Source organism: Panthera pardus, unplaced genomic scaffold (assembly GCF_024362965.1).
Source record: "Panthera pardus isolate Hobbes unplaced genomic scaffold, ASM2436296v1 HiC_scaffold_17, whole genome shotgun sequence".
Taxonomy (NCBI): Eukaryota; Metazoa; Chordata; class Mammalia; order Carnivora; family Felidae; genus Panthera; species Panthera pardus.
Genome location: NW_026526732.1, coordinates 45,819,296 through 45,846,466, shown reverse-complemented (window position 1 = coordinate 45,846,466; position 27,171 = coordinate 45,819,296). Strand labels below are relative to the sequence as shown.

Genomic DNA, 27,171 nt, shown 5'->3' with positions numbered 1-27,171 from the left:
CCCCCGTGGGGCTGGCAAAGCCCTGGTGGAGAGCAGCCTTTCTGACGCACCCACCGCGCGCTCCGGAACTCTGGGGAGGACCTAGGCACAGCGGGGCTCAGGGCAGGTCCTCAGGCCAGGTGTCCCTCTGTCTCCCAGGTTCACGTGCATTGGGGGAAGAGCGGCGGAAGAAAAGGGGAGAGTGAAGCGAGGAGCGCCGGGTACCTACTGGAGACCGCGGGCCGAGTCTGGTGCGCCTCCGGCCTCTCGGCCAGCAGCCGCCAGGGAGCTCGACTTCCTCCTTTGGGGGCCGGCGCGCGGGGCTGGGCTGGGCTGGGCTGGGCGGGGCGGGCGACGCCCCCGCCGGGCTGGGCTCCCAGCCGCCCCAATGGGATTCGGTGCGGGGCCGCGGCTGCGCCCAGTCCCGGCGGCGCGCTCGGCCGCGGAGGAGGCGGCCCGGCCGGGGCAGCGGTGCCTCTGCGCCCGCGGAGGGGAGGCCGAGCGAGCCAGGCTGGCGCCCGGGGGGGCCATGGTGGCGGGCGCCCGCGGTCTCCTGGCCCTCCTGCTTGTGGTCTCCGCCCCGCTCCGGCTGCAGGCGGGCGAGCAGGGTGAGTGGAGCGCGGCCGGCGGGGGTGGGCCGGGCCGGGCCTGGAGGGACCAGGCGCGGGAGGAAGTGGGGTCTCCGCCTGCACCCCGAGGAGTCCTGCCCTTTCTGGCCGACGGCGGCTCGAGTATAAAATAGTTACTGAATTTCGGATCGTCCCCCCACCCAACTCCTTCCTTCTCCGCTCAACGAGAGAAGCAACTCGACGCCTGCCCGCGTTCGCTCTTCTTGCCCCGAAGCCGGGCTCACTCGGCTCCCAGACTTCCTGACTCCGCCGGCCCCGGGAGAAGTGACATGGCCCCGAGGTGGCGACCCCGGCCGCCACAGGGGAGAGCCGTGTGTGGGGACGCTGCGCCCAAGCCTCCCTTGACAAGGCTGCCGAGCTGCTGGGCGGCCGGGGCGCTCCGTGCGCGGCTGCGATCCTAGCGGGTGCGTTCGCGGCTTGTAGGAACCGGGGGCAGATGTTTCCCCGGGGTTGTGGCCAGGGGGCCGGCGGGCCGCCCTGCCGCTTCTCACTCGTGTGCCGCCTGCGCCCCAAGTTGGAGTCCTGTGGCTCCTTCTTGGGTGTTTGAGCGAGTCGACTCCCGACCAGGCTGCTCTTTCTGTGGACCTGGTCCTTGGTTTCAGGTTGGACGTAATTAATTAATCCACAGCCCAGTTTGCCTCTGCGCATCCACCTGATTAAAACAGTAAGCCGTTTCACCAGCCCTAGACAAATCCTTGTTAATTAGTTCTTTCCTGATAGGGCAGCTTTCTGCGGCTTTGCAGTTCATGTTTCTTTCCTTCCCTACTTCTGCCCCTATACAACCGAGGTTATTGAATAGCACTAACCATCTAGAATATTTTGACAGCTCTCCCACCCCCACCCGTGTTTTCTAATGAAGCAAGTTTCACTGCTAAACCAAATGCTGGCGCTTTTTTTTCCCCCACTGAACCACATATCCATTCCCAGTCTGAAGCATGGCTACTTAAGATGTGACTGGTGGTTCCTAAGTTTGCTTACATACCAATTTATTTGTTTCAAAGCTGAAGTTTAGACAAAATATGCCTTGGCACTAATAGAATGCTATGCATATCCTAAAAATTTAATAAATATGTACGCTTTGGGGGCGCCTGGGTGCCTTAGTCGGTTAAGGGTTGGACTTTGGCTCAGGTCATGATCTCACGGTTGGTGGGTTCCAGACCCAAGTCTGGTTCTGTGCTGACAGCTCTGAGCCTGGAGCCTGCTTCAGATTCTGTGTCTCCCTCTCTCTGCCCCACCCACTCTCACACTCTGTCTCTCAAAAATGAATAAACGTTATAAAATTTAAAAAACATGGGGGCGCCTGGGTGGCTCAGTCGGTTAAGCGTCCGACTTCGGCTCAGGTCATGATCTCACGGTTCGTGAGTTCGAGCCCCGCGTCCGGCTCTGTGCTGACGGCTCAGAGCCTGGAGCCTCTTTCCGATTCTGTGTCTCCCTCTCTCTCTGACCCTCCCCCGTTCATGCTCTGTCTCTCTCTGTCTCAAAAATAAATAAACATTAAAAAAAATTTAAAAAAAATTTAAAAAACATGTATGCTTTTATGGAATATGTAGGATTTTGATCACAGGTATCTTAAGCACTTAAAAAATGTTTCTCATCACTGTTTGAAGATGCAACTTTCTCTTTTTAAGTTTATTTATTTATTTTAGAGAGAGAGAGGGAAAGAGTGGGAGAGGGATAGAGAGAGAGAGAGAAAGAGAATCCCAAGCAGGCTCCACCTAGCAGGGAGCTGGATCCTGGGCTTGATCTTACCAACCATGAGATCGGGTCCTGAGCGCCAAAAATCAAGAGTCAGTTGCTGAACCAACAGAGCCACCCAGGTGCTTCCCGAAGATGCAACTTTAATACTGCAGGTCTGTGAATCCCTGTGACACTGTGGCCCTGTACTAATCTGGCCAAAACTGCCATCCATCTTTACAAAGAAGATCATCCAGGCTGGTGAACAGGTGCTTGGTTCTCAGGGAACAAGTGTGATTGCTTAGATTTTTTATTGAGCTTCAAATTTGAGATTTTATAGCAGTTGACTGGTGGAAGATGATGGTGTCATTCGAGTTTCCATGAAACATCCTATATGTTTAGGATGTTAAAAGAACCAGTAAAGGCATACGTATTCAATCACACAAAAAAAGCAAAACTTAGATTTGGGACATTTACTAAAAAAAAAAAAAAATCTCCTAGGAACTCTGGTTCTGATACCTCTTGAATGAAGCAATAATCAGTGTTTTTTTTTTTTTTTTTTTGAATATTTCTCACATCTGTGATGTTCCCAATTAGCCCTGGGTCACCTGTTTGGCAAGTGTCCCTAAGTTTAAGCAGGCACACCCATTTGGTCTTGAGATACGCTACTGGCTGTGGTTGGATGGTGGTCATAGGTGTGATTAGCCATCTTCATGTTTACAAGAGGGCAGCCCTGGCATAACGGTCTGTTTTTGATGAGGAGAGGACCGTTTATTCCATTTTACCTTCATTATTCTGGGAGTCAGCCTAGTCTGGTGCTTCTCGGGTCCCAACCTGCCTGATCACGACTGTCTCGGGAAGTTTTGTAAAGCCCCAGCTCCGGATTGTGAATCAGAATCGCCCATGGGGTGGGGCCTGGGAATATGCACTTACAAAAAAATTCCCCCAGGTAATTCTGATTCAAATCAGCTTTGAGATGGCGGAAACATTTTATAATGTAAGGATGATGATAAATGGCTACCATCTGTGTCATGGACAATTTAATATTACACTTTCATTCATTGTGTTCTGTTTCAGGAAACGAATGTGATACTTTAATCTGAATATTTATAAGCCTAGTCAGTGAAATTATTCCAGTTTTTTTTTTTTTTTTTAATTTTTTTTTTTAACGTTTATTTATTTTTGGGACAGAGAGAGACAGAGCATGAACTGGGGAGGGGCAAAGAGAGAGGGAGACACAGAATCGGAAGCAGGCTCCAGGCTCTGAGCCATCAGCCCAGAGCCTGACGCGGGGCTCGAACTCACGGACCGCGAGATCTTGACCTGAGCCGAAGTCGGACGCTTAACCGACTGAGCCACCCAGGCGCCCCGAAATTATTCCAGTTTTTTATGTCAGAGTCTGGAGAAGCTATACTGGTTCCTTTGTAGGGCTGACGCTTGCCTATCTGGTGCTTTTGCTCTATTTATTTATTTATTTATTTATTTATTTATTTATTTTTTTTAAGTGGCCACCTCTTCTAGTGTTTATAGCCTGCCAGGCCCCAGACAGTAGGACTTGATGAGCAACATTTGGTCTGACGTCTGCTGCTGCTTCTGCCCTGCTCCTCTGGACCTAGTTAACTAAATTGAGATATTTATACAGATTGTTTCACATGGTTTTTGAACTTCATAACACCACATATAAGTTAATCTTTAGTATTGATTCAATTATTATAAATCTGTAGGCTTAGACTTAAGTCTTCTTACCTTTATTATAAGTTTTGAGAATAAAATACCCTAATTCATGTGAAGATTTTGTGCTAACTAAACATCCCTGATTCTCCCTTCCCCAAAATATTTGGAGATGTGTATGAGAAAGATTTCCTTTTTGTGATTGAAGTGTTAGTGAAGAGTAAAAATAAGCAGTGTCTAAGGAAACTTGTAAGCATAGAACTGGATACTTAAAAATTGCCTTAAAAATTCTGCCCAACTCTTATTTGTTACTATTGGAAGGTTTGTTCTTAAGTCATCACTTGTGTATATTTGGTTAGAGATGGGACAGCAGATGTCTGATGTTCTAGGTGAGTGGCTTCTTAAAAGGTAAGCACAAGTTTATTTGGGTAGCTTCTGTATCAGTGTTTGCACCCACCCCAGACTTTCCATCATCTCTGAGGTCTGGGGTTCTGTCTGCCCTTTAGTCTGTAAGTTCTTGAGGGAGTGACTGGGATTGTCGTCATCATCCTGGCACCTGACAGAGGTGCTCAGTAAATGTTTCTTGGGTTGAACTGAACAATCTCTTCATGTTTAGGAGATTATCTTCAAATTGTTTCCTAATTTGTAGAAACTAAGTAATAGAGAATCTACTGAAGTTCTTTATGAAGGTTCATCTGGTGCTTCCATTAATTAATTTGGTTAGCAAGCCCAGCCCCCTTGGAATGCTTTATTTCTGTATGTAAGGATGCCTTTTTTTTTTTAATGTTTATTTATTTATTTTTGAGAGAAAGAGAGCACAAGCACAGGTGGGGGGTGGGGGCAGAGAGAGAGGGAGACAGAATCTAAAGCAGAGAATCTGAAGCAGGCTCCAGGCTCTGAGCTGTCAGCACAGAGCCCGATGTGGGACTCAAACCCACAAATCGTAAGACCATGAGCTGAGCCAAAGTTGGACACTTAACCAACTGAGGCACCCAGATGCCCTGTCAGCTGGGTGGCAAGGATGCCTTTTAAATGAAAGAACATCAGAAAGAAGGGAACATGCCAGCAGAACATAGACGGTGCCTTTTGGCTACAGTAGATGTAATTTGTACCACTCAGAAACATTAAGTTGCACCATATAGTTCAGAAAGGAAGTTGTGTTAAAGGATTCATTAAACCAAAGCATGCTATTATGATTTGAACTCTGAATAGTGTCCTGAACTGTATTTATTAACTTTTTATTTTATAAGTTGAACTCCTTAAACTTGTGGTACTGAAACAGACTTGAAAATCACATACAAAACATAACTTGGAAATAGGCTAGACATCTGACATTTATAAGGAATTATGTTTTTATTTTTAAGACGCATGGGAAAGTGAAATTAACTGCACCATTTATCAAAGGTTTTAGTCATGTTAAGGCAGAAAGAACAAAACAAAACCAAAAAAGCTTGTTCAGGGAAATATGGAAATATTTCCTGTAAAGTTTTGGATTTACTGCTATGTGTGTCCTATAGCATAAAGTCTACCCTATACATATTAGAGTAACAAATTTCGTGTTTTTTAAGGAGATAATAACATAACCTCTCCGGAGTTGCACTTAGCACATGGTAAAAGCTCAATGAATGCCAGCTATCTTACTTTTCATTTCTGTTTATTACTACTAATTTGACAAATATGGGGTCCCTTTGTTCTGCCTCCCCCACTGCTTCTAGGACCTCATTTTCTTCCGTGCTCCCCCATACTCCCAGCCATACTGGATTTCTTGCCATTTTTCAAAGATAGCAGACATTCTTCTGCCTCAGAGCCTTTGCACATGTTGCCTAAAATAGGCCTGCCCCAAATATCTACATCACTCCCTCCCCCTTCAGTCTTTGTTCAGATGTTCCTTTCTCAGGGAGAATGTCCCTAATCACCTGTAACCCTCCTGCCATCCCCCAGGACTCCTCCCCACCTTCCCTGCTTTCATTTTTCTTGGGAGCACTACCATCTTCCAACAGAATATGTCATTTACCCTTTTATTTAATTTGTCTGACTTCCCCCTAGAAGAATGTCAGGTCTGGGAGGAACTTTGTGCTTTGAACAGTGGCCACCACATGATGGGGCTCAGGAGGGGATGTGTGCTCCCTGAGGACAGGGCGGGTTGGGGGGTGAATGCAGTGGAAACACAGTTCCTGCCCTGTTGTTAAAGACTCAAAGCTGTGACTCTAGCTGAGACTCAAAACCAGAACAAGACAAAGTAATAAAATTCTATGTCTAGTCCCATTGTTATTTATAGACAAAAAGTCTGAAATATGGGTTTAAAATAGAAGAATTCATTCTGGTATATTTGAAGTTTGGCTTTGAGGATAAACCCATAAATATCACCAGACCTTCAGATTTCTTTTTTCTTTAGACTATGGCGTAATCTTGTCTTTTTGCAACTGAAGAGTCATGTTGATGTCATTTTCCAGATGTTCCCTGCTTTGTATATATATAAAAAAATAGTTGTTTGCCGTGGGGGTAGGGAAGTGGGAGAGACTTAATTGTTGGGAAAAACCCACATGGCGATTTCTAGCCCAATGTAGAAATAAATTTTAACTGTGAGCTCTAGTATGCTGAATCCAGACCAACTGTCAAACTTGCCTTTCAGTTGGATTGAAGAGAGTTTATTTTTGTTTTTTGGTTTTGTTGTTGTTTGTTTTTTGGCCAGGGGTAAGGGGGAGGGGAGGATAATAGGGGAGAGTAGAGATGAAAGGAGCTTTTTATAGTCTCCACCAGCACCTGGTACAGTTCCTGGTAGAGAAAGGGTTCCAGATAACTATTTCCTAGTCGGCGCATGAATGGTGTGGCTGAGGTTTGAGAGAATGAATGGTGATATTCACTAAGTTGTAAACAGAATTGCATACATGACTATTGTGATGACTTAGGAAACACTCTGAACGTATTCAAGAAAATAATTAAATTCAACTCTGAAAAGGTTTGAGAATCTTTGAGACTCCTTTACAGGCAGCACCAGGAAAGCTTCCATGAGTTAGGCACTGGCAGTCTTAAGAATATTGCAGCAGGTGGTATTGGAGCAGGTGAGTCGGAGGTCCCCAAGATCTCCAGATGCTTATACATTGAGGGCATCAGGGGCCTATTTTACCTTGAAAATCACTGGAACAGTGTTTAGACATTTGTGACATTATCACTGTACTAAACCACATTGTCATGTATGCCTTGAGTGTTTACTGCCATTTCAACTTGATCTATTAATCTAGCCTTTGTGAACTATCTCTCTGGGAGCTTTTATGCTGTGTGAAATTGTACCTAATATGTGCAGAAATGTCTTGTGTCTTATGTGTGGTAATTTTAGCTTAGGTGGATTTTTTTGTAAGAAAAGCTGCAAAGAATAACCTTGAAACAAGGTATTAGCTAAGTGGTTTTATTTTACCCCATTTCTCCCTTTTTATAAAGCTACACTGGAGCTTCACACCCCCCCCCCAAAAAACCCACAAAAAACAAAATCAAAAACAAACAAAAAAATTTCTCTTTACGATGGGACTTTCTTTCCTGACTGCTTTCCCAAACATATTCCCCAATGCTTACAAGGCACAACAGTTGTGGAATAAAGCAGGGTGTCGATAAATAATATTGTACCGACATACCGTAATCCTGCAAGGAAACTGTTACACAGAGAACCAGTAAGGACAAGTTTTTGGCGCGCACACACACACACACACACACACACACACACACACACACATAAATACAAATATATATCCCCACAACCAATGTACATATGCACACACACACTTATATACTATCTACTTTTTTTTTTTTTTACTATAAATTAGGTAATAAAATTTCATCTATAAATATGTGTAAGGTGTAAAGAACAACAATAAAACTAATACCTGGGTACTCATTCTACTACCTAGTCTGTACGTGCTTTTATAATCTGCTTCTTTTTCAACTTCACATTTTATTAAAAGCTTTCACCATACTGTTTGGGGAAAAAATTCTAAGTTTATATTTAGAATTAGCCTTCAGGGAAACCGAAAATTCATTTTCAAGTCCTTTACTGCTACTGAGGAATATCTAATGGGAAAATGGAATTTTTGTCTTGTCCAATCAGCTATGGGTCTTGTCCAGATTTTTGTGTTTTGTGTGTTTCAAATAACCCTTCCTTGCTTTTGGAGTCAGAAGAAATTTGCCCATACTATATTTGAGAAAATTATTACTCTGAATGTAGTAAGTATCAGAAAGGTAAGATTTCTTGGTCCTTCCTGGATGAGATTCTTAATTCATACTTAAAGGACTCAACTTTGTCAATGATTAGACTATTTGGAGTTTATCTTTACTGATAACCACATTTGTTTTATATAGTTTTATATTCATTTTCCAACTCAAATTACAACCACTATTATGGCCTTTTAATTCAGTGGCCAACATATTTACATTTTACAGGAAGGGAAAAGAACAGTCTCTTTCATCACAAAATTAAAATCCTTGGAAATTAGTACTAATCTAGTTCCATTTCATGATTAAGTCTGTTTAGTGGATATGCCTAAAAGTTGTGTATGAATTATTTTTTAAAGAGCACTCTTATTCTTGAAAAAAGGGAAAGAAAACTATATTTTGCTATTCTGTCAACGTACAAGGCCAATGGATATTAAAAGTTAAGAAGTACAGTAAATTTGAATTACTAGTGCATAAAAGTTCCTACAGGAAATGTAGGTAAAACCTCTGTGAGACTCACTTAATTTTTAAATGGCTGAATGGATTTAATTCAGCCTTCTTATGGCTTTTCACAAAAGCAAGCTTGCCTCATATTGAAATGTGGTTGATTTCAGCCCAGAAGAAGAAACTTTTGAGACTTAATAGTCCATAGGACCACTGAAACATGAGAGCTGTTTATTGAATTACTCCCATTCTGAGGAGTTTAGAACAGAGGCTGCTTATTTTGAGAATTACAGGGACCATGATTTGCCTTTTTTCCCCCTGAAAAAGCCCTTGCTTTGCCAAGAGACTAAAATTGAAGATAGCCTCCAGATAGAGAAATGCCCCAGTATCTACTGTTGCTCCTAGCTCCCTAGGGTCTAAAAATCTATGAAACCGTCTTGCCTTGTGGGTAGGAAATTCTTTTCTCTTTCGGTTTTTCATCTTCTTCCCCCCCCCCCCCCGCCCCTTTTTCATCCTCTGCTACAGTTGCTGTGCTGTATTACTAAGATCTTAACAGAAACACTTCCCCTCCCTGAGGTATTTGACATCTGTTAAAGACCAAATGGCATTTCTCTCCCAAATATTTCATTTGCGTTTCTAAATAGTCTCTTATGTTACTACAGTGCACTGAACACCCCTAAAAATATTGATGGTGCCGTCTTAATATCATCTAATAGTCAAATCATATTCAAATTTACCCAGTTGATCTAAACATGTCTTTTTACTGCTGCTTTATACGAAGAAAGACCCAAACGAGGTCCACACATTACAGTTATTCTATCTCTTAAGTCACTTTTTAGGTACCAGTGACCGCTACACACATGTGTTTTGTTTTCCTGCAAGGAAATCAGGTTCAGCTATTTTGTGACACAGATCAATCTTAAATTAGACCAACTGGCTTCTGAGTTTTGTGTTTTTTACTTGGTGCGCTAGCCACTGTAATTCTCTATAACCTTGAAATTAGACCTCAAGACTTGATTAGATTAATGCTAAGTGTTTTTGGTGAAAGTACCACAAAGGTGTCATGTGCTGCTGATTGTGTCTCAAGATGCATAATTCTTGAGACTGTAATTCTCTATAACCTTGAAATTAGACCTAAAGACTTGATTAGATTAATGCTAAGTGTTTTTGGTGAAAGTACCACAAAGGTGTCATGTGCTGCTGATTGTGTCTCAAGATGCATACATTATTATTGTTATTATTGTCCCACTTTCTATCATGCTAAAAATGACCAGTGACTTCAGGAAGTGACAGCTTGATCCCTCCATTGTGAAGCTGCCTTTTTCCTTTATGACCTGTAAATAGTCTGTGAAATGATAGTTTCTTACTCAGGAAAATTACTCTTCCCCATCAACATTTCATTTGGTGGTGTAAGCATCCATCGATCATTGCTTTTCCATGTAGATTTTTTTATGTCAATAAAAATTTAAAACCCTACCTTCATAGGTATGTTGATTTGTCAAGTGTTTTTTGCATCTAATTGAATCCCAACAGTTCTGAGAGCTATGAAAGAAAGGAACTGAGATCAGAAAGATTGAATCATTTACCCCAGGCACACTCATTTTTTTTTTTTTTTAATTTTTTTTTTTTTTTAACTTTTATTCAGCTTTTGAGAGACAGAGAGAGACAGAGTGAGAACAGGGGAAGGACAGAGAGAGAGGGAGACACAGAATCCAAAGCAGGCTTCAGGCTCCAAGCTGTTAGAGGCCAACATGGGGCTCGAACTCACAAATGATGAGATCATGACTTGAGCCAAATTCGGATGCCTAACTGACCGACTGAGCCACCCAGGCTTCCCAAGACACACTCACTTTGAGTGTCCATAATGGGATACAGGTGCATGTCCTACAATCCTAGATACCTTAGGATGGTCTCCTGTCCTTCATCTTCTAGGAAAGCTCTTGTCCTGGGGAGATCAAGTTAAAGAAGTCTTAGAGAAACATATTTTCAGGAAGCTATTTATGCAATAAATCTGTAATAGTCTTTGGTTTCTCTTAGAGGTGATCACATTTGCCCCAGAAATATTAAGACTTTTTCAAGTCTCAATTAGTAGTTAACCATGTGTTTTTATTGCATTGTGATAAAGTCTGTGGTACAAGATGTGGAATGTACAAAGGCAGTATACTTTTTGGGGACTGTGCAATGTGATATGAGCTTATAAAGTTTACTTTTTCCTCCATCAACTCTTAATGTTTCATACTTCAGTAGATGCATGATAAGATACCATTTCTTTCCTAACTGAGATTTGCTATTTTCTGGTCAGTAAACGTTGATTGCTTTTTACTTCTATATGGTACATATGTGTATGTTCCTAGAAAATTTCTCATCCCATTTCTTTGTGTATTTTCTACCATATGCTCAAATAATTTCTTTAAAAAAGTTTTTTTTAATGTTTATTTTTGAGAGAGAGAGACAGAGACAGAGACAGAGAGCAAGCAGGGAAGGGGCAAAGAGAGAGGGAGACATAGAATCAGAAGCAGGCACCAAGCTCTGAGCTGTCAGCACAGAGCCTGACGTGGGACTCGAACTCTCAGACTGTGAGGTCATGACCTGAGCTGAAGTTGGTCTCTTAACAGACTGAACCACCCAGTTACCCCTAAATAATTTCTAAATTGACACTTTTTTCCAGGTGTCAGAAATGTCACCCTGGCTTAAATGTAGATCCTGAAATTTATTATTGTCTGTTCTAGACTTATAAATGAAATCATGAAAATAAGTGTCAAAGAGTTAAGAACATAGACTTGTTCCAATTTTAGGAATAGATATTAAAACCATATAAAACTGGTATCTCAAGAATTTTTCATTTTTGAAAAGGTTCACTGCAAGATCCCTATCTATTTTTTTTTAATTTTTTAACATTTTTGAGAGATAGAGTGTGAGCGGGGGAGGGGCAGAGAGAGAGGGAAACACAAAATCCGAAGCAGTCTCCAGGCTCCAAGCTGTCAGCACAGAATCAGACGTGGGGCTCAAACCCACCAACTGTGTGATCCTGACCTAAGCCAAAGTCTGATGCTTAACTGACTGAGCCATCCAGGAACCCCTGGTCCCTATCTATTAATAGGAATTAATTAATAAGGGCTCTTTAAGTCTCTTGCTATTCAGAGTATATCTTTCAGGCATCAGCAAAATAGTCATTACCAAGAAACTTTTGAACGCACAGAATTTCCAGGCCCTGCCTATTACCCAGATCCCAAGATGACTGGTGTGCCCACAGAAGGTTAAGAAGCAGCACTTTGATCCACTGAAAACTTCATTTACAGAGCATCTTTTAGGAGCCACCTTGGTGCTAAGAAAAGTGAACAACCTTTGTTGGAGGTAAAATAGTCACCTCTCATTAGACTGTCCCTTAATAGTGTGGTAAAAAGTACTTGCTTAAATAATTAAAGAGAGAGGGTGATAGAGTTTCTCATAAGTTTTACAAGAATCCCTGAATTAACCATGGCTACTTTCCTCATGTTAATTTTGAGACAAGAAGAGTAAGACTATAAAAGAATAATGTGGGTTTTAATACTAATTGTGCTGCTCAGCAGTAATGTGAGCATGGGCAAGTCTTAAGTCTGTCTGCCTCAGTTTCCTCACCTCCACATTGGGTGACTTTAGCAGCTGCAGCCTTAAAGCGCAGGGACTGAGGTCCGTGGTTTCTGGAATTCAGGAGAGGTTCAGGTGCCAGCTCAGCCACCTGGGCCAAGTTACCCGGCTTCTCAGAGCCTCTTCTTCACACATAGAACAGGGGCAATAACAAGAGGGGTGTGGGATGGAAAAGGGGTGTTGGGGTCTTCAGTTGTGCTCTATTGGAAATGGCCTATCTTACAAGCTATGGGGTATATTCTTGGATGTTTGAGATATTACTTTCTATATGTCTGTATGTGTATGTATGAAATGTTTCATAATTTTAAAAAGGGAACTAATATTTATTATCGGTAGAATACACTTATAAGAAGATTCAGTAACATAAAGTCCCGTAGAATACTCTATCTGCCACATTTTATAATAAATGTTTAGTAAATGCCAGGTGTTATTAGCATTTTCACAATATTATGGCGATTTTTTTTTAACTATTCCAATAACATTTTGGTTCTTGCTGAGGTTTTGAAAAATGTATCTGGAAAAGTGACAACGTGTGTGTGTACGTGTGTGTGTGTGTGTGTGAGAGAGAGAGAGAGAGAGAGAGATGTTTATAGTTTTAATGAAATGAGATTAACTTTATCCACACTTGGTATACTGGATTTTTTTTTTTTTTACTCCAGAGAGAAAATTCAATGTCCATTTACACTTTATCTGAATATTGGCGGTGTGTATATTTAACATGGAACCAAGGTTAGAAAATATAGCGCGTGGTAGAGACAGGAAAGATTTCCCGCGTTTATCTTCACCCCCAGCAATTGCAACTTGGACATTACATCAACATCCTGACATTATTGGTAAAGGTCAGCAGCTGCTTTTCTCTAACTTCCTTATCCTAAGCATCTATTCAACAGAGATAAAATAGTTGTCTTAGACTTGTTTTGCTGTACAAACAAGTTTTTTCCCCTTTTTATCTCTGAAATTAAGCAACTTCTCCTAAAGAATGCATCCAATTTGTTACAAATTTCCCCCACAGCACTTGTGAGTTCACAGCAGTGGGAAAATTCTTCCTTTTGAATTATCAGATTCACATAGTATAATTTTAGTATTGTTCTTTAAAGTCTCAAGGCCAGAATCCACTTCTCTGCATCTCAGCCTTAATCCCAGAAGCCCCATCATGGAATCCCAGTGTGCATCCCATTTTTGAGAGCCTAGCCCAGGAGTTGGCTGGCCATGTGCCCTATGGAACACTACATCAGGAGACACCCACTGAGGAAGGGGTTCCCTGAGAATATTCCAACCTGTGTCTGCTGTGAGAACGTCACTGTGCACTCTAAGGGCTGTGAGATGGCCCGTGGCAAAGAAAAAGGTAAAATTCTACTGGTGAAATTTATCTTGCAGATCTTTTTTGGAGATGAAGGCTTGACCTCCTTTTAAGTTTCCCAAGGACTCAAAAGCATATAGTGCCCACTTTGGGAGACGCTGTCCTAGCAGTCAGTGGGGCCCTGGATACATAATGGGGCAGAATGCTCCCTGGATACATAATGGGGCAGGGAGCATTCTAATTAGAGCTTCTGACAGACTCTCTAACCCTTAACACAGGCTCACTCATCTTTACCATGCCCAATTGTGGTCAGGCTCTTTTTTAATGTTTATTTATTTAGAGAGGAAGAGAGAGAATCCAAAGCAGGCTCCACGCTCAGTGTGGAGCCTGACATGGGGCTTGATCTCATAACTGTGAGATCATAACCTGAGCTGAAATCAAGAGTCGGACGCTTAACTGACTAAGCCACCCAGGCACATATGTGGTTAGGCTTTTCAAAGATGAGGAAAACTGATACACAAAAAAATGGTAATTTCTTAAGATCATGGAGCCAGTGAGTGAGGGAATTTGGACAAAGTCAGCGAACCCAAAGCAATATTCTTGCTACTTTAGTATGTGTGGTAGTTTTAAATAAAAATATGGCAGTTAAAATATTTTGAATTCTTACTGTATGCTAGCCTTTATGCTTAATACTTTACTACCATTATCTCACTTAATGCTCATGATAACCCTGTGTGTCGAGGGAGGGGGACGCTATCATTGTCTCTATGATGATGAATTGTAGCTCTTTAAGAGAGGTAAAGGGACTTATCTAAGGTCAAACAGCCAGTACTGGGCAGGAGCCCAGTGTCCTAACCATTGTCATCTGTCAGCTCTTAAGTGTATGGAAATAATTTATGAAATTAGAAAAGCAATAGGTGTGCAAGCCCTCTTCCCCCACACCCACACCCCTTCTGTGATCTTTAACTTTCCCTTGGGAATCACAGAACAGGAGAGTGACCAAGAACTATGCAGTTCTTGCAGTTCTATGTGGTTTTACTTATAGCACATTAAAGGGTAGCATTAAATTAGGTTTTGAATTTTTTTTTTTTTTTACTGTTAGGTATGCTTCTTATGTGAACACTTAAAATTTTTGATGCCCTTGCACCCTGATGGAAACAGCCTCACATTATGTAAGGAGTCTTGGATAGGACCTCTTGAAATGACTCGTTTCAGGACGCCTGGGTGGCTCAGTCGGTTAAGCGTCCGACTTCAGCTCAGGTCATGATCTCGTGGTCTGTGAGTTCGAGCCCCGCATGGGGCTCGGTGCTGACAGCTCGGAGCCTGGAGCCTGTTTCGGATTCTGTGTCTCCCTCTCTCTCTGACCCTCCCCTGTTCATGCTCTCTCTCTGTCTCAAAAATAAATAAATGTTTAAAAAAAAAATTAAAAAAAAAAAAAAAAGAAATGACTCGTTTCACTTTCATGCATTCAAATTGATTTATTTTAAGTGGTTCTTTCAGCTGATAGGAAACACCATCTTGGGAGTTTACATAGAGAGACTTTTTGACAATATGTACCTTGTGTTTCCTTTTATTTTACTGCCAAATGTCTTTCATCTGCTGAGGCAAAAGTATCATCTTCTTTAGATCATTAGTCCTATCATTAGCTTCCATTATTATACTTGGTGGCAATAAGGTCTAAAGAGATTCTAAAACAGTTTTGCAGAACTCGGTCCTGTGCTTCTAATCTATAGCTGTGTCTTCTGTCAGCATAGTATTATCCATTTTCCTTTCAATAAAATGAAAAATTTTGAATAATTGAAGTCACCATCACAACTTCATTCTTACTAGCTTTATTCTCACATAACCACTTAGACCCTCCTGCTCTTATTTTTCCATTCCAGGCAACACACAACATAAAAAAGTTAAACACAGCTGAAAAGAGCAAAATTTATGAGAGAGTATGGCTGACAATGAAATTAGTAATACCTTGGGAAATCTGTTCACATTGCCATCAGACAAAGAACTCTGTAATAATTGCAAACTCCCCTTTGTGGTTGAAAAGATTGTAGTCATCAAGAGCTCACTTGATCTTAGACATGGGAAAAGATGTTCTCACACCCACACACAGGTGATTGTATATGGGTTGAGACCTGTTATAACTTGAATATTAGAAGAGCAATGATACAACAGGAATGAAATCATGTTTCTAGAAATGGTTTCACTCTTGTGATATTTTAGAGCACTATTTCTCAAATTGCAGGTGGTGACCCATTAGTAGGCAATAAAATTAATTCAGTTGACACAACCAGCATGCTTTCAATTTAAAAAAATGAAGTGGAATAGGAAAATCATAATGCATTACATACGCTAAAAAGAATTGTAACGTTAGACTTCTGTTTGTTTCTACGTGTGTGTATGTGTGCTTACTTAGATTGTAATGAAAAATCTTTTTTTTTTTTTAATGTTTATTCATTCTTGAGAGAGAGAGTGACAGAGACAGAGACAGACAGAGCACAAGTGGGGGAGGGGCAGAGAGAGAGGGAGACACAGAATCCAAAGCAGATTCCAGGCTCTGAGCTGTCAGCACAGAGCCTGATGCAGGGCTTCAACTCACAAACTGTGAGATCATGACCTGAGCCGAAGTTGGATGCCCAACTGACTGAGCCCCCTGAGCACCCCAAAAAATCTATGTTCTAACTATGGGTCATAAATTTTTTAAATGTTTGAGGTCTGTTGTTTTCTTGTATGGATTAGTTAATAATTAATCTTAAAGGAATTTTTGCGTTATGTATTTTATGTCATCCAATTTTCCACAAGTGCAATTCAGTTGAAAGTTTTCTTCTGAAGCCTAATTCTTGCTTTGTAGTATTACAGAACTTAGTTCATACTAGGTATGTCTTAATTTCACTTTTCTGTTAGTGGAACGTGATTTCTTATCAAAGGGAAATAGTCTTTTAAGGAAGTTATTGTTTTCCTTTCTTAGTGGGTGGAATTAGAGTAGACTAAATAAACAGTTGACGCGTGTAGACAAGCATCTGGGATTTGTTTTAAGCTTATTTAGAAAATACCCTGTATATCCATACTTCCGGAACAGCTGATATTAAAAGCATAGAGACATATGCATTCATTTCAGGCATTTGGAGAATAGATATTGAGCCCATACCTCTGGGAGCTGTCACTATACTCTCAGGAATTACTTGTTAGCACACCCCTCTCCTCTTGCCTGTGAGCTCCTTCAAGTGAGATCTGCATTATTCTAAATTCCTAGCTGTTGAGTGAGTTTTTAATGACAGTCTGTGCGTATTGGTTTAAAGAGACTTCTTTCAGTCTGTACCTTAAGGCTAATGCTAAAAGTAGCTTATGTTACACAGAATATTAGGTAAATTTGGTATCTTTCATTATACTATTTTTCTGATATCTACATTATGCTTTCATATTGTAGAGAATTTAGAAAATAAATGTGTCAATAAAATGAAAATCACTTGTAATCCTACATCGTAACACTTCAAACGTTTTCCCTTTATATCTGTTAGTACACTATATCGCGTTTTTAAGTTAAAGAGAATTCTAAACCATGACTTTAACTTTTCCTTATTACCACATGGCTTGGAGATATAGTTTGACCATCCTTTTCTAATTTAGATTGTTTCCAAATGTTCACAAATCAAATACTTAAATTTTGTGTAGAGGTCACTTGGGGATCTATAAACTACTGAGTACTTAGCAGCTTTTTCCAAAATCTCAACTTCATCCAGTTTTGTTTTTTAAGTTGTTTTGAGAAGGGGTTTGATCAGTCTCACAAGTCGGCTATGGCTCCAAGCAAACCCCAGGATTTAGGCCCATCATGGAGTGACCACTCTTCACATATTCTGCAGAGGAGAGGAGGAAATGACGGATAGTTTAGTCATCATGTGCTTTGGCCATTAAATTACAGTTCAAAGGAAGAAAAAGATAAACACTGGGTGGTAGCCACTTTTGAAGACTAGACAAGTTCCCTGTGGCAAAGCTTCCTCCTTCCCCTTTATTTCCATGTCCCCCCCCCCCCTTTGATGTTAGGTAGGTGACACTTGAACCTAGCGGTCTCACCCCACACTCCTGTATCACTGTGGCTCACTACCCATCAGGCCTCCCAACAGCATATGGAGCTTAATCCTCAAAACCAAGGTGATATTTTTTCCCCTAAAGACTGACCTTCATTTCTTTTCATTTCAGTTTTTTTTTTAAACCGAACCCTCATCCATAGCAGCCATCAACCTTCCCCCATCTCTTTTTTCTTATCCTGCTTCCTCCCTTTTTTTACTCGAGTATTTTAAGGCAAATCCCAGACTTCATGTTATCATGCCATTTCAGCCCAAATATGTCAGTAGGCCTCCCCAAAAAAAGACATTTCTTACACAGCCTCAACATCATTATCACACCTAATAAAATGAATAATACTTTCTTGATATCAGTACCCCACTTACCTTCTTGAAACAGTTTTATAAGGTTGGTTTTTCAAATCAGGATCCAAATGAGATTCACTGGGTTGCTGTGGTTCTTCAGTTTCCTTTAGTTTAAAATAAATACATTCTTTTATGCCTCTTTATACAATTCATTGTTGAAGAAACTAGGTCAGTTGCACTAGCATATTCCAGCCTAGATTTGGCTAATGGCTTCCTTACGGTGTCCATAAACTTGTGCATTTCCTGTAGCCTGGAAGTTAGGTGTAAAGGCTTGATGAGATTTGGAGTCAATTATTGATTCACGTTTTGCTTTTTGGCAAGAGTGCTTCATAGGTGTTGGTGCATAGAGCACATTTTATCCAACCTGGAGACACCTAGTATCTGATTGCCTTACTTGTAGTCATGCTGGGATCCATCAGTGAGTTTAGATGGTAACACATCTGGCACTTAAATTTTGAAGTTCTTCCTCAACCTTCTACCCAATGGTTTTCCATCTGTTTATGACTTGCAGGAGTCAGCTTTCTCTTATTAGGGAACTGTTCATTTTAATAAGAGGGTGTCATCAAAGTATCCAAAGGAAGGTCCGATAGGGCAGCAGTTCAGATGTTTTTTAAAGATTAAGCATAAGTATTTGTTACAAAATCAAAGAAGAGAGACAAAAATGTTTTTTTAAAATCCTAGAGCCATTGCTAAATCACCTGGGAATTGCAGTCTGGGATCCACCATCAGTAAAGCAGCCTTAAGGAAAGTCAGTATACATTGTGTTTTCTCATCTGTAAACTGGAACATGTATAGCGCCCCCCCCCCCCCTGCCGCAGACATAACACCCCATGATCCTTAGACAAATATGAGGAAGATGGATAATGAATTTGTTACAGAAAGATTTTCAAATAAAAGTGGCCTCCTTTATTGGTTGGCATTCCATATATACTTTTTCAATGTAAATTTGTATATTTTATTTAAGCACAGTTTAAATGGGAGAAACACACAGAATAACAAAATCCAAATAGTGTAGAAAAGTATAAAGTAGAAAATGAAAGCCCCCTCATTTTCACCCTCGTCAGCCAAAATTAACTACACTGACAGATTTTTTTTCAATTTTTTTAATGAAACTTTTTCTGAGATAACTGTAGATTATATACAATTGCAAGAAATAACACAGAGAAATGTCCTGTACCCTTTACCTAGTTACCCTCAATGATAACATCTTGCAAATCACAACCAGGAAATTGACATTGACACATAAGAAATGGAACAAAGACTGATAGATTTTTAAATAATTTTTGTTGTCTTCCCTGTCCGTGATTCTTAACTACAGTCAGGTGATGAGTTAAACTACCAGAGTGTTAAGATGAGGTCATGGGAATATTGCTTCTCTATTGTTGATTATTTGCATGAATCTGCCTTGTACAGTCCATGATATGGTAGCCATTTTCTCTCCCTACCAGTTCTCTATTCTCCCCTTTGGCATATTTCTAGTGCTTTTTTCCTCCAGCTTTATTGAGATATAATTGATATATGACATTGTGTTAGTTCAAATCTACAATGTGTTGATTTGACACATTGATTTGTTGAGTGTGTGTTGATTTGACACACTTCCATATTGCAAAATTATTACCACGACAATGTTAGCTAACCCCTCCATCCCCTCACAAAATTACCATTTCTTTTTTTGTGGTGAGAACATTTAAGATCTACTCTCTCATCCACTTTCAAGTATGTATTACAGTATTATTATTCTATCTAGTTTTCTTAATCACGCTATGGGAGGACAATAGGGTGAAAATTCCTGATGTAGTTAATACCCTGGGATAAATGTATTATATTAGTGTTTGCCACAGAAAACTCTAGAAATAGTCTCTGTCCACAGGCAGAGGTGAAATTACAACTTCTAATGACAGCTTGCTTTTTAACGAATTAGGACTCAGCAGCTCCTTTCAGGGTTTTTTTTTTTTTTTGGTTTTTTTTTTTTTTTTGGCAGAACAAAGACTCCTAGAGTTTCATTCTGATAGTTAATGGAAAAGAGAAATTTTTCCAAGGAGGCACAGATCCCCCAGGCAGAATAACAGGGGAGTGTTGGAGACAAACCTGCTCACTTTCTGCCCCGTATCACCCGGTAAAATTAGCTTCCTCTTGGGCTTTAGAGTGAAAGTGATTGGTAAGAAGTGTAATTACAGGGTTGGATAAACGTGATACCCTGGGATTTTCCTTTGTCATGACATGTCACTTAAAATCAAGAATACAATAATGATATGAAAGTTGATTCACATATAATTACCCTTCATTTTATATTTTTTAGTTGTGTTTTCCAAAAGAGTTTGCTTTTTCTTTTCTTATTAAAGCAGAGAATTTCATAGTAATAAAAGACATTGACATGTTTGACCAGGTGAACTCTTGGCGGCATAGAGAGGGTTAGTTATGTGTGTAATTGTATGCATGATTTTTTGTACACTAGCTTCCCTAGTGTTGCCCTAGCAGCATGCTCAAAATCATTGCCTCCCAAGGTGGGACGTGTCGTAGAAATGAGCAGTCAGGGTCTGGTGGGGAGCTAGGGCACCTGTCTCCTTTAAAGGGGCAGCCACTGTGTCACTAGCCCCATAAGAATGCCTGCTGGCATGATTGCCATGTCTTTCCAGTTTTCAAGAGAAACTGTAAATTGGATTTTTAAACTGATTTTGTATGTTTATTTTTGAGAGACAGAGCGCCAGTGGGGGAGGCACAGAGAGAGAGAGAGAGAGAGAGTGGGGGGTGGGGAGAGGGACAGAGAATCCCAGGCAGGCTCTGAGCTGACAGTAGAGAGCCGGACAAGGGGCTTGAACTCCCAAACCGCAAGATCATGACCTGAGCTGAACTTGAACGCTTACCCGACTAAGCCCCCCAGGCTCACCAAAATTGGATTTTTTAAACCAAAGCCTTTACAAGCAGGCAAATAATTCAAATTTTAAGTCAAAGCCCTGTTCACTATGTGCTTCTGCACCACATGCTTCATTCTAGTATAATTTTCATTAATTTTTAACTATTTTGTGCTCACTGCCAGAGATGTCAAGAAATAGAGCTGTCACCTCAGCCTTAACCAGACTTACAACGTCTGCCCCCAGACCTGCTCGCTCGCTCTCTCTCTCTCTCTCTCTCTTTCTGGGCTTCTCTTTCTATTTATATTAGCCTCAGTGTTCCAGTCATTTCTAGACTCACAATCTCAGTGGTTGTTTTTTTTTTTCTCCCTCCTCTTGTCTTTCCCACTATAAGTAGCCAAGACCCAAGTCCAGTAATTTTTTTTTTTCTTGTGAATATCTGTTTTTCTTTCCCTTCCCTTTCTAGTTGCCCCATTCCTAGCCTTTGTCCTGCTCCTCTGATCCAGATTCTCTTTACATCCTAATTCCTGTAGCATTGCCAAACCAGACTATCTTTTTTCCAAATACTTCTTTCATTATCTCCTTTCTCAAAAACTTGTATGGGTCTCTATCATCTTCCAGATAAATTGCACAGCTTCTCCCTAGGTGAAACCTAGGTGCCCAGGTTTCATAGTAGTTTATCTTGGTGTCCACCTGTGTTTCTGCTGGTTTTCTCTGACCCATCGCTTGGTAAAGTTAATTCTTCTCTCCCCATCCATCCGCCTGTCTGGGGCCCTGGGAATTTTGTGGCAGTTTCTGGATTATGGGTGGATCTTCTCCTTAGACTTGTCTGCTGATAATGGAGTAGATTCTGGAGTTCTGTGCCTCCCCCTCCTCCCCGACCCTTTTTTTTTTTTTTTTTTTAACTAAGCCTCCATTATCATTTAGGCTGGGAGCCTCAGGGTCAGAAGAGAGTGGGATAAACGAAGGCCCCAGGCCAATCCTTCTCTAGCTCAGGAAGAGGCTAGAGGAGGAAGAAGGCTGCTCAAGTTGGGGCTTCTCTGTGGGAGACTTTGGGATGCAGAGGCCTCGTTTTATTACTACTCCGAGAATTCCTTCTTCAGTCAATTTCTGCTTTCTCTCTCTCCAGCTAAGGGCAGAAATTCTTGCTTTTATGTGAAGCCAAACTAACCACAGGAATTTTGCAATTTGAATGCAATGTATGCTAATTTAACTTGCAACCCACCCAATTGTGCACGCACTTAGATATCTGAGTGAATGATTTAGTCTTTTTCATCTACTGGAGCAACGAGTTGGTCAATTGATGTTTTTTCCTACTCAGAAAAGTCTTAAGAAAATTTATTTTAGTGAAGTGTGATAATTCACTGAAATCGATTCTCTCCTACCTTCCTCAGCACTTTAAGTTCCCGATATGGCACATAGCACCTAGTATTATATTAGTTGAACATGTGACCGTCTCCCGTTTTGCTCTTAGTTCTGCGAAGCTGCCCTTGCTGCTTTTTTTGTGTCTCTGTCAATACCAGGTCGGGTTACGTGGCAAGCGCTCAATGCACTAGACCCTCGACAATCTCTAATGACACATCCTGGGTCTATCAGGAACCTTCACAACTGTGACTGCCATTAACTGAGATACGAATGTCAAATGGCTGCTAGCCTCCTACAGGTTCTCACTCTCCTCTCAGCCTGGGTCTCAGATTCTACCAGCAGCATGTGGCGCACATTTTCTTGTGTAGCAGTATGGTGACCCTCTAAAGCGTGTCAGATTATTTTCTCCATCACAAATTATTGCGTGGCGTTGCCACAAATGGCAAATGTGTGAGTGTCGAGGGCCTACTCTGCAAGTTTCAGTGAGTAGATAAATAGATGGTTAGAAAAAGTAGTGTGATTAAATGATGTGTTTGCCAAGGGCTTTCCATTCTAGTATCGGAAACATTTTGATCAATATTCAGAAGATTAAACTGGGAAACCAGATGAAATACCCTGAAATAATAAATAATTTCTTCTTCTTCTTCTTCTTCTTCTTCTTCTTTTTTTTTTTTTTTTTTTTTTTTTTTTTAGCTTTTTCTCTCTCTGCAAAGAAGGAATAAATACATGACTTGGAGATTGTACTAGACTCTCTCAATGCTCGATAAGAATTAATTTCACTTCTTTCATTCTTTTTTTTCTTTACCAGGTGATGGCTGTGGGCACATAGTGACCTATCAGGACAGCGGCACAATGACGTCTAAGAATTATCCAGGGACTTACCCCAATCACACTGTTTGTGAAAAGACTATCAGAGTACCAAAGGGGAAGAGACTGATTCTGAGGTTAGGAGATTTGGATATTGAATCCCAGACCTGTGCCTCTGACTACCTTCTCTTCACCACCAATTCCGATCAGTATGGTAAGAAAGATATCTAGGTTTCTGTGAGCATGAAATGATTTGAAACTTGGGAGGGAGGGCAAGTTGTGTGTTCATTAGTATTATAGCCTGGGAAGATTAGAAGAGAAGCTTGCTTTTTGTAAATTCTTAGCGTAGCTCATATGGATACACTTGCTTTGTAAGTTGCAACAAAGACATCTAAGGAGATTTAGTGTTAGCCTTACATGTATTCCAGGAGCTTTGTTTGCATTTATATCTTGCTGGGAAGAGAATTGGAGATGTATGGCATTTGGCTGAAACATCTACAAGTCATTCATTCATGTGGCAAATATTTATTGAACAGTAATGGGGTATTCACGAACTCTGTGGGATATAGCAGTGAAAAAACAAAGTTCCTCCTTTCATGGAGCTTGCATTGCTGGGGAGGGGAGGTGGAAAATCAAATGCATCTATAATATGAGAGGTAGGGAGAAAGAAAAATAAGAATAAGAGGGGAGCCTGGGTGGCTCAGTCAACTGAGCATCCAACTCTTGGTTTTGGCTCGGGTCATGATCTCATAGTTCATGAGTTCAAGCCTGGCATCTGGCTTGGTACTTACAACACAGAGCCTACTTGGGATGCTTGCTCTCCCTCTCTCTCTCTGCCCCTCCCCTGCTCATTCTCCATCTCTCCCTCAAATAAACTTAAAAAAAAATTTTTTTAAAGAAAAATAAGAGTAAGAAAAATAAGGCATCCTAAGGTGATACAGGGCCTGTTTTTGAGTGGGTTTCTACTACTTCACAAGGGACGGTCAGGAAGATTTCTCCAGTAAGAGAACATTTGACCAGAGACCCAAGTGACTCGAGGGAATGGACCGTGCATGTCTGAGGTCAGAGTTTTCAGGGTAACGGAACGGCAAAAGCAAAGGACAGTTTTCAAAACAATCTTTTGAAACTAAGCCTTTTTTGTGCTTTGTGGTGTGCGGTTAGTACATTGGAGTCTGCAGTCACTGTAACAGTGACCCTGTGATCCTGAGCCCAAGGAAACACCGTGGATTTAGACAATTCAAAAACAAAGACAGAATCTTATGTACAGGGTCTATTGAGGTTAGAGGTTTTCTGAAATTCCCTATGCATACAACTCCAAAAATGATGCAAGTTTTGTCTACCTCCTAGCTCTATAGGCAACGTCTCAAACACACACAACTTTCAATGTTGTATTTACCTTTGCACACAGATGTGTTTCCTCTCTCCTGGCTCCTCCTCCCAGCGTGGAGGCCCAGACTAGCCTGGAGACCATTCAGATATGTGTGTTTATCTAACCCCCATGGGGGGAAGAAAAATCCAAGATTTTTGTATCCCTGGGAATATTATGTCTATTTTAATGATGACTGAATTGCTCTGACAGAGTAAAGATAGTTGATTTCATGTGATTGGTTGCAACTTTTTAACTCCACAGTTTGATTCAAATGGGAAAAATGAGAATTCCAGGGTTGCTTAAGGCCCCTGGGAACACTTACTGGTGACCAAATGTGTATTATTTTTTGGAAGCACTCTTCAGGGAAACCCTCATTAACCAGGAAATTTCATTCACATTCAGAGGAGAGGGTTGAGTGTCAGAGCTCTCCTGTAAAATATGAGGCAAAGCACTGCAGGGCCAGAATCGGCTTTTCCACACTGGTGTCTCCAGGGGAACATCTACTTTCTTGAAAGGTGAGCAGTTAATTCCACCTGCTGATAGAGCAGCAGAGTAGTCCTGTCCTCTGTTGTTTTGGGGCTCTCTCAAATCAGAGGCGAGGTGAGAAGAACTAGAAAGGGGAGCAAATCATTCCGGAGCAGGATTGGACAGTGGAAGTGGCTTTCCCACACTGTGACTTTACTTCATCATCTCCTATGTGTATTCGCGAATATACAGAAAAGAGGAAAAGCATGGGATGAACTACATATTAGGAGGTAGATTCCCAGGTGCTCATGGTCAGCTTCTGGGCACCGACCTCTACATTTCTAGACTCTTGAATTTTCAAGACTAGACCCTTCACTAGGAAATGAGTAATGCCTTACAATTCACCTGTAGCAGTAAAGCCAAGTAAATAAAATTTTCTCTTTATGTTTTATTATATATGGTTAGGTTTATCTTTTTTTTTTTTAATTTTTTTTTAACGTTTTATTTATTTTTGAGACAGGGAGAGACAGAGCATGAACATGGGAGGGTCAGAGAGAGGGAGACACAGAATCCGAAACAGGCTCCAGGATCTGAGCAGTCAGCACGGAGCCCAACGCGGGGCTTGAACTCACAGACCGCGAGATCATGACCTGAGCCGAAGTCGGCCGCTTAACCGACTGAGCCACCCAGGCGCCCCTAGGTTTATCTTTTAAAAACAGAATATATGCTCATTGTGGAAATAAGCATATTCAGTGTCTGTTGTGTGCCAGGCACATGCTTGACCCTTACATAGGTTTTCTAGAACGCTTACATCCACCTTGGAGGTAAATGTTATTTTCTTACCTCCTTTCTACAAGTAGGGAAACTAAAGCACAATGAGTTGGGGTTTTTTGCTGGATTTTTGTTTTCTGTTTTTGACTAACATGCCAAAAATCACACAGCTCAGTAAGGGATGAGAGGAGGATTTATATCGATGTCTTTGTGGCTCTAAGACCTCCATTTCCAGATGTCTGCTTCTCTGTCCCAGGACCACCCCTCAGAGAAAACCACAACAAAGTCTCAGCCCAGTATTATATCATACAGCAGTTTTGTCTGACATGCAGGTGTAGTTAATGTTTTTGGCTAGGGATTTTTTTTTTTTTTTTTTTAATTTTTTTTTTTCAACGTTTTTTATTTATTTTTGGGACAGAGAGAGACAGAGCATGAACAGGGGAGGGGCAGAGAGAGAGGGAGACACAGAATCGGAAACAGGCTCCAGGCTCCGAGCCATCAGCCCAGAGCCTGACGCGGGGCTCGAACTCACGGACCGCGAGATCGTGACCTGGCTGAAGTCGGACGCTTAACCGACTGCGCCACCCAGGCGCCCCTTGGCTAGGGATTTTTTTTAATCTTTATTTATTTTTGAGAAAGAGAGACAGAATGTGAATGGGAGAGGAGCAGAGAGAGAGGGAGACAGAATCCGAAGCAGGCTCCAGGCTCCAAGCTGTCAGCACAGAGCCCGATGCAGGGCTCGAACTCACGAACCACGAGATCGTGACCTGAGCCAAAGTTGGAGGCTTAACTGACTGAGCCACCCAGGCGCCCAAATTGGCTAGGGATGTTCTTAAGATGAAACATTTAAAGATGCTCAGTATTTTTCTTCTGTGGCTACTTTAGAGATTTCCTGATCGGTCGTGCTAAGGCAAACCCAGTAGACAAGGATTACAGAAATCAGCAATAAAAGAAATAACTGGAAAGAAAATTAGGATATTTCCATCCTGTAAGAATATTTTTTTTTAAATTAAATGCTTAGGGCCACATATAGAAAGTGTAGACATGCATATGCTATATGTGTTGTGTGTATGTTTGTATCTTTTGTAGTTTTGAAAAGCATTCTGAGAGGAGCCACTGACTCCTATCTATGTGCTTATAATATTGAATCCAGTGACATGAATGTAGTAGATCGACTCAGTGAATCAATGATTTTTTTAAAAGTGAATCAACAAGTTCAACGATAAGGAACCAGTTCACTAAGACATGTTACAGTTAGTTGGCATATTAAACACATATTTGTTTAAAAGACTATTAATATGGGAAGATGCTTATGATATACTATTAGGTAAAATATGAATATACACTAATATTATATCAATTGGGAAAAAAAAACCTTTGCATCAACTAAGACAACATAACTTCAGGAGAATCTTTTTTTTCTTAAGTTTATTTCTTACGTTTATTATTATGTCTGAGAGAGACAGAGTGTGAGCAGGGTAGGGGCTGAGAGAGTGGGAGACATAGAATCCGAAGCAGGCTCCAGGCTCCGACCTGTCAGCACAGAGCCTGACACGGACCTTGAACTCACGAACCGCAAGATCATGACCTG

General features: G+C 41.1%; 1 protein-coding gene across 1 annotated transcript in view; it reads left to right on the top strand.

Annotated features, from left to right (window-relative positions):
• The first annotated feature begins 352 nt into the window (after positions 1 to 352).
• DCBLD1 (discoidin, CUB and LCCL domain containing 1) overlaps positions 353 to 27,171 on the top strand; it is a 67,472-nt gene continuing 40,653 nt past the window's right edge. The window contains exons 1-2 of the mRNA XM_019418190.2: positions 353 to 587; positions 22,977 to 23,189. Coding sequence (XP_019273735.2) covers positions 368 to 587; positions 22,977 to 23,189 — 433 coding nt within the window. The 5' untranslated portion in view covers positions 353 to 367. The remainder of the gene's footprint in view (positions 588 to 22,976; positions 23,190 to 27,171) is intronic.